We start from the raw sequence: 7,574 nt of genomic DNA on the forward strand, positions 1-7,574 counted from the left end.
TGAATTCACATTTTGGTAGAAAGAGCTGTGATTGCGTGTACACACATTGTACTTCACCAGTTCACAGTTTTACTTCTTTTTTTTACTATTCAGTTTCACTGAAAAAAACCGGTAAGGGGAGGTAATCATATCTCACATGGAAGACGATGTAGTTGTCTAGTCTCAATCTAAGATACCAAACTCGAGAGCTACTAGCCTTAACCACTAGTAATAACGATGGACTCTCCATTCGTGTACATTTCGATATTATTAGATTCATGCGATAAAGATGTTTGTACGAGCTGCATTTTTCGAATTTGGAGATTGATAAATAATGATACTAACGAGGAAGACAACATAAATCAGTTTTTAAAACATACTATATGTTAAGACTTTGGAAAATTTCAACCAGTATTTCACCTTTACTACAGACAACTTAATGTTCCGTAACTTAACATGAGCACTAACATAACTACCCAAACTCCGGTTCACATCGAATTTTAACAGAGATGGAGAATCTATCAAAAGACTGAAGTATGAACAACTTGAAGAGACTGCCGACTGGACTAGCTTGTTAAAGGTAACCCAACATGATAAACCCAACCACAGATATAGACCAAACTTAGTCACATCTTTGTTAAGAGCGGTCTTGGATCATTGAAACAAACGCCTCGGACCATGTCTGTTTGACTGAGCTAGAGACGTCTGATCCGCTCACTTTGGCGGTAAACATGTTTCCGCCTGGACCGGTAAGGACCCATTTAACTTTCTTCGGTGGGTTTGGGTCAATAAATTCCTTCAGAAATCTGGTATCATTCCGGTTCACCGCAAGCTGATAAATGTGTTATGTAAGAGACGACCATCACATCAATACAACCTTGTAAACCCCTAAACCATTGTAAAAGCTGAAAACCAAACTTTGCTTGTCTGTAAGCTTAGAAAACTTACAGCAATCTGGTTGGATTGTAGCATAGAAACCGAGTCAAGTGTAGCATTCCCGACTGATAGCAAGTATCTCTCAACGGCTGCCATGGAACGGAATTTATTCCCTGTTTTTGGCTCAATGTAAGACTGCAAATAACAGTATTAACAGATTTTGAGAACCCGGACTACAAGTCTATAACACAAAACAAACATAAACAGAGTACCAGATGCGTACCCTGTCTATATGACTGGAAGTTTTTCGCGGTTTCTCCTCAACGATCCATCCATCAGGTAAACTGAAATCTTTGGAATGGCTGCGTTTACACTGTAAAAGCATAAGCTTTTGATCTGCACGGTTCCTGGATTCTGTTAAGTATCTCTCGACAGAAATAAGAGAACGGAATCGTTTTCCTGTTTTCCGCTCAACGTAATACTGCAAAGAACAATACTAACTGATTAGCTAGAGACTCGACCCTTAAACCACCAAAATCATTTTCGTTACATATTACAGATTCTGCTCTTTTCTATTTACTCCCTAGTCCCTCCAATATCAACCGAACTAGGTTGTTAGCTATGTGACTGGGTAACATATGCATAGGGTCTATAATAGCAATACCAAAAGCAAGTCTCTACATAAGTACCTTATCAATCTGATAAGAGTTTTTCCTTGGAACCTCCTCAACAGACCATCCTCTCGGCAATCTAAACCCCTTGGAGGCATATTCAACATTACGAAGATCCTGCAAAAAGCATAACTCACTGAGTCAAGTATTTGATCCAAGAAGAACCAAATGCTTGTGCAATTTTAAACCTAGATCAAGGGACCTGTTCAGTTCTGGCTCCTTCATAGACCCTTGTCCTATCCTGGGAGACGGCTCGTGCTCTAGTCACGCGTCTATCACTTACTTCTCCAGTCAAGTGCCTCTGAACAGCTTCTAAAGATGAAAATTGTCTACCAGTCCCTGGCTCAATAAAGTACTGCCCACAAAGCCAAAACAAGGAAAGATGAGTTCTTTCAGAAGATAACTCTAAGATCTATCTTCAACTCAAAAGCATATACACAAGAAACGACTCATAGACCCTCTCAAGCAACAACCAAGAGTTCCGTGACAGCAAAATCACTAATTTGATCCAAACTTTACACTTTGGTAAGACATATCCACTACACAAAAGACATAACAAGGCTCAAATTCTTCAAATTGTTGCAAAATTCAGAAACAAAAACTCAAACTTTATGTCACATTTGCTTGATCTAGGTCACACTTACCGTATCGGCATTGCCGTTTCCGCTAGATGGCGGCCGATTCACGACGGTCCAACCAGGCAAAATTTTGCCGCGAAACGAAATAGTGTCCACGATCTGCAGCTGGTCCTCGCGGCGGAGGTCGTCAGACAAGGGTGACGATGAGGATCTCGTCTGCATTGTTCCGTTGCCGGGTTTAACCCAAAAACCCGAGACGAGAGAGTGAGGTTTTAGTTTGGTCAAAGCCACGCCACCAACACACTTTTTATTTCTCTGTCACTGCTTTCACGTAACGACACGCAAATAGCATCATCCACTTGGCAATCCTAATTTCTTATTTTCTCTTAACACAAGCTCTGTAATTAGAAGATGATTATAGAAAAGCTAACTTAAATCACGTGCAAATCAGATGCATTATTAATCAAAGAAAATAAATAATAATAAAAGTTTTGGTTTACTACTTTTAAAGGTTTTTCTCAGTAATAAAATTAATTTAATGATGCGAATAATATTTGCTTTATAACAATTAATAAGGAAATAATCAGATTAAGTCAATTTAATTTAATTTCTTTCTTCGTTTGAAAATTAAGTTGGCGAACCAGCTTAGTTGACATTGAAATATTAATCCAAACTTATAACATGATTTGATAGAGGAAACGTGAAAAAGATGAGGTAATATAATAGTGAATGAGGCTAGCTTGCAAGTTCGACGGCGATGGGACTCCTAACGTAGTGATGGGAATCAGTCCACGTCAGCTCGCCGAAGACGTAGCGAGAAGACTTCGCTGACTTAGGACGTAGAGTCATCTGAAACATTTTCACTTCCCCAACTTTGCTGAACTTGAGCTGTTTGGGTTCAACAGAGACACTTACTCCAAGTGGCTCTCGGAGACGAGCAATGTAAGTAGCAGGCGTGCCAACGTTCTTGAGTTTGCGGGTGACGGTGATAGAGTCTGTTAGGTTAGGAACAGTGATTGAAGGGTAGTTGAAGTCGAGAAGATTGGCTCCTTGGCGGCACATGTACTGTTTGTCTTCGGCAAAGAGTTGAACTACGGTGTTGTTGTAACCAACGGCGCAGAGGAAGTCCAAGTAGTCTCCAGTGGTGAGATCGTAGACAAGACCAGGATGTGCGGCTTTATTAGGTTGGACATGGCCGGAGCCGTAGCTGAAGGGATTTGCTTTCTTGAACGATTCATCTACCATGGGCTTTCGTCTGTTATCTCTAGTTCTTGAAGTTGTCATGATGGCAGAGCGGATAGCACCAGGACTCCATTGTGGATGAAGAGTCTTTAAGAGACCGACAACGCCCGCGATGTGAGGACAAGACATAGAAGTCCCTGATTCTGTGTTGAAAGGAGTTCTGCGATGGTCAGAGGCTAAGTCCGTAGGGCTGGTGGCTTCCGTGAAGGCGGCTATGACGTTGACACCAGGTGCAGTGATGTCAGGCTTGAGGATCCCTGGTGTGACGGTGTTTGGTCCTCTGGAAGAGAAAGAAGCCATGAAAGGAGCAGGCTTTGTGTTCAATGTACTAGTTGGTGCTTTTATGTAACCTTTGGGATCTTTTGTGGAATTTAGGTACGCAAACACAGCTTCCCCATCCTTGTAGTCAATTTGAGAAGCAGGAAGAACATGAGCGTCTGAGATTATTTCGTTTCCACTCGCCTTGTCGTTGCATAGAATCATACCCAAACCCCCCGCAGCTGCCACTTGCTGTCCCTTTTCCACACGTGCGTTGTCGCCTCTAAGACACACCACGATCTTCCCCTTCACCTTCACCGGGTCTAAGCTTCCTTTCTTGCATAGCAATCTATGTACCAACAGTTGTTTATTTAGTACTTACTAACTTTACACATTACCAAAAATGGATATAGCTTTTTGACTTACGCATCTGTTGCATTAGCATTGGCTACATTAGCTTCTGCAGCACTGATCAGGCTGTACATCTTTTCTTCGGGCAAAGGCTTTGAGAGGCTTGTTCCCTGCGTTCAAAATTAGTGTATTGTACCGCAAGAGATAGAGGACAAAAAGTTTTTACAAAGCAAAGATCAAACCTTGAAGCTTTGGCCGTTGTTCAGCTTAACAAAGGCTTGAAACTCACGATCCATAGAGCTAGCTCCGACAGTAATAATCCATGGTGCTACGTTTGAGACAGTTCCAGGCTTAGGACCTGAATTTCCAGCTGAGCACACAACCGTCACACCATTTTTGACGGCGTTGAAGGATCCAATAGCTATGCCATCGTTCAAGTAATCTCCGGCGTCTCCTCCAACTGAAGCCGAAATAACATCCACACCATCGTCTATGGCAGCTTCAATCGCTGCCAAAATATCAGCATCAAAGCACTCCGCGCCATTCACAGGCGGCCAACACACTTTGTAAGCAGCAACTCTAGCTTTAGGAGAGCCACCGCTGGCTGTCCCGTTCCCAAGGCCAAACACATTGGCTCCGGGAACAAAGTTACCGGCCGCCGTGGAAAGAGTGTGGGTACCGTGACCATCGTAGTCACGAGAGGTTTCAAATGAGGCGTTGGAGGGAAGGCCTGTGTAGGCTAAGTAACCTTTGTTAAAGTACCTAGCCCCAATGAGTTTCCTGATTACATGTGATGAATCAATAATATATCATTTGGACTGGATATATCTATAATATATTGCAAGGAAAATTTTCAATTAAATTTAAGATCAGAACCTGTTGCAAGGAACATCCTTGTGGCATTTGCCTTTCCACCTAGCTGGAACAGGTCCATACCCTTCATCGCTGAAGCTTTTTGATTCAGGCCACACACCTTCATAAACATAGAAATGAAGACTTGATATATAAAAACATAGAGAAAGGTTCATGACTTCAATATGATAATTCAAAACCACATGTGTAAGTGTGTAACTATAATAAGCAACGCACGCCCTTTAATTGGGAATTTACCTGTGTCCAAGTTAGCGATAATTGTGTCCTCTCCATATCCTGCTTTGTTCCACAGTGAGGACTTGTGAACAACACCATTTTTCTCAAGGAGCATGAAATTCCATGAATGAGTGGTATGCAATTTTCTTCCTTTGTTTAAGAATACAGAGACTACATCAGGGTGCTCTGCATATCAAATATATTTAAAATTTTCGTTAGGGTGAAACCAAAAAAGGAGATGAGAAGCCACATGTAAGAACTATGAGGAGTGATGAACTCACTGGCGATTTCTGCAGCTTCATTTTCGTCAAGAACCGCGGCGAAGCCATTGATATGTTTCTTGTATGAGTAAAATATGGCTTCATTTGCATTTTGATGGCTGCGATATATATATTGAACATTATCTATTGTATTGTACTAAAAACTCGGACTAAACCATTATAGTAAATTCGCAATCCAGACGTAATCTAGTTCAGTTATACTACTTTTTAAACCTAGACTTAGTGTCTTGCCTAAAACCTAGACCTAGTGCTTCGCATAAAACCCTAAAAACCCAATGTCCCGCAAACATCCACGACCAGCCTGGTAGCCATATAAGATGATCCGGTGATACAAACTACTTCCCGGCCGGCTAGCTTTTTGATCCAAATTTTAAAACATTGGTTTTACATTTTCATAATAGAAATAAATTAATAGGAGGTGATGATATACCTTCCCACGAAAGAGGAGAGAAAAGTTCGATGCGAGTGAGCAACACCATCAAGATGGGCAGAAGAGAGTTGATCAGTAGGATGAGCGTGAGATCCCAAGTACACAATGTAAGACTGTTCCCAATTCACACAATATTAGTACAAGTGCCTAGAGATCGTAAAAGCAATGTAAATATATAGAGAGTTACATAGGAAACAAGAGAGAACCTTTTTGAGAGCAAAAGCAGGAGAAGCCAGGAGAGTGACGAGGAGAAGAAGAAGAAGAGATAAACTTCGGAAGCTCATTGTGTGAGAGTATTGAGTAGTATTCGCATCTCTTCTCGTCATTCTCATGTACAAATACTTCTCCACAAATCTCTCTCTCTCTCTCTCTCTATCGCTATATTTGGTAAATGGATCGAATCACGCGAATAATCTCAGCTTAATTACTATTGAAGTTGGTTGAGTGATTTCAGCATTAAAAAAAACTATTATCTCTTCCTCCCTCTGTCGTTATCTAACTTCAAAAAAAAAAAGGGTAAGAGGATCTTCACAATCTTGTTTCCATATTCATCTCCCTATTTTATGGAATTACATTCCCTAAGATTTATTAGCCAAAACAAGTTTTATTTATATGACGTGTACGGATTTACTTTTTAGTACTTTTTATTAGACATGCTTTGTACGTAAAAGAAGATAATTTGATTATTCAACATTTCAACCTTAGTAAACAACATAAAATGTTAATTACTTGTCTACAATTTTAAGTCTATGAATGGGAGGTTGGTTGAACCTATTGGGCTGTTACATGTGACTAGCTAGATAGCAAAGGTGGGCAATCACCTCACTACAAGGATCATGTCAAATTTTCATTACCATTAAGGCATTAAACCCCGAGAACCCCATGTAACGGAAGATGACTGGTTTTTATATAATTTTAATCAAATTCTTCAGTTTCATATATTTTGTTTTTTTTTTATGCTAAGCGAGTTTCATAATTTGACCATTCTGCATTAGTTCTCACCAAGGAATATCATCTAAATAAAACGAAGATTAATCTAGCCAATTGTCACCAAGGGAAGTGTGTTTTTGGTGTGCATCATGAAGCTATCGTCAGAGGCTCTCGACTTGATATTTTTTTTGAAAATATTGCATGAGGACATATTGTCATGAAGCTATCGTCATTTATTGTTTTTCTTTATATATGTCCTCATGAAAATATTGGCTTTGTTTTGTCCCCTCAAATAAAAAAAAGTAAACAAATTTTAAGAAAAGTAAATTAAGCTTGGGAGATCCATAAGATGGAAAACGAAATAAAGAAACAATCTGATAAGATATTTAAAATCCGATCCTTCTAGTTTGCTAATAATCTCGAAACTATTTTGAATTCTTTGTATAGATGGAAGCAACTCCGAAGATACGTGGTGAATCTGGTGATAGGACCAAAAAAAGTCATTAAAAACAAAGCTAACCGGCCGATCTGAGACAAGTATTTTGGTACGAATAGTTGCAGGCCTAATAAAATACGCTTATGTTCGTTCATGTGTCCTAGAAACAAAATAAGAAAGAAATATGTTGGTCGTATACTCTGGTCTCTGGAAGTGTGTACAAGTAAAATATTTCGTTGGCGTAGAAAGAAAAGTGGAAACTGATAGAGAGAGTCAAAGAAAGAAAACAAAACACAAGTAGTAGTAGTAGTAGTATCTATCCAATTCATACTTTTGGTTGGTAATCCTATAAACCCAACAATCATATAATATAATTGTCCAATTATGTAAACTATTATTGACTTGAATCATTTATCTAATGGTTTTATGGAAATTTACAAGCGAATCATATGG

At 39.6% G+C, this 7,574-nt stretch overlaps 2 protein-coding genes across 2 annotated transcripts; both read right to left on the minus strand.

Moving 5' to 3' along the window:
- Positions 1 to 320: 320 nt before the first annotated feature.
- Positions 321 to 2,420, minus strand: LOC17875461 (methyl-CpG-binding domain-containing protein 7). The gene is made up of 6 exons (XM_006280706.2): positions 2,171 to 2,420; positions 1,729 to 1,881; positions 1,545 to 1,643; positions 1,139 to 1,336; positions 928 to 1,050; positions 321 to 811 (listed from the first exon to the last, which is right to left on the minus strand). Exons 1-6 carry the CDS (start codon positions 2,324 to 2,326, stop codon positions 617 to 619), a joined length of 924 nt encoding a protein of 307 aa, XP_006280768.2. The 5' UTR covers positions 2,327 to 2,420; the 3' UTR covers positions 321 to 616.
- A 349-nt stretch (positions 2,421 to 2,769) lies between these two features.
- Positions 2,770 to 6,087, minus strand: LOC17875204 (subtilisin-like protease SBT5.4). Its single transcript, XM_006282001.2, has 8 exons — positions 5,962 to 6,087; positions 5,756 to 5,868; positions 5,326 to 5,423; positions 5,066 to 5,230; positions 4,832 to 4,928; positions 4,198 to 4,735; positions 4,031 to 4,125; positions 2,770 to 3,953 (listed from the first exon to the last, which is right to left on the minus strand). Exons 1-8 carry the CDS (start codon positions 6,085 to 6,087, stop codon positions 2,840 to 2,842), a joined length of 2,346 nt encoding a protein of 781 aa, XP_006282063.1. The 3' UTR covers positions 2,770 to 2,839.
- Between the last annotated feature and the right edge of the window lie 1,487 nt (positions 6,088 to 7,574).

The sequence above is a fragment of the Capsella rubella genome, unplaced genomic scaffold, assembly GCF_000375325.1.
Source record: "Capsella rubella cultivar Monte Gargano unplaced genomic scaffold, Caprub1_0 scaffold_8, whole genome shotgun sequence".
Taxonomy (NCBI): Eukaryota; Viridiplantae; Streptophyta; class Magnoliopsida; order Brassicales; family Brassicaceae; genus Capsella; species Capsella rubella.

Bases quoted from the DNA above. Each gene is read 5' to 3' on its own strand.
- LOC17875461 (XM_006280706.2), bottom strand. From the start codon at position 2,326: ATGCAGACGAGATCCTCATCGTCACCCTTGTCTGACGACCTCCGCCGC. The intron at 1,644-1,728 runs GTCCCTTGATCT...TGCTTTTTGCAG, and splicing joins AAGGAGCCAGAACTGAACAG to GATCTTCGTAATGTTGAATA. The intron at 812-927 runs GTAAGTTTTCTA...CACATTTATCAG, and splicing joins TACAATCCAACCAGATTGCT to CTTGCGGTGAACCGGAATGA.
- LOC17875204 (XM_006282001.2), bottom strand. From the start codon at position 6,087: ATGAGAATGACGAGAAGAGATGCGAATACTACTCAATACTCTCACACA. The intron at 5,869-5,961 runs GTTCTCTCTTGT...AATTGGGAACAG, and splicing joins CTGCTTTTGCTCTCAAAAAG to TCTTACATTGTGTACTTGGG. The intron at 4,929-5,065 runs GTAAATTCCCAA...ATGTTTATGAAG, and splicing joins TATCGCTAACTTGGACACAG to GTGTGTGGCCTGAATCAAAA.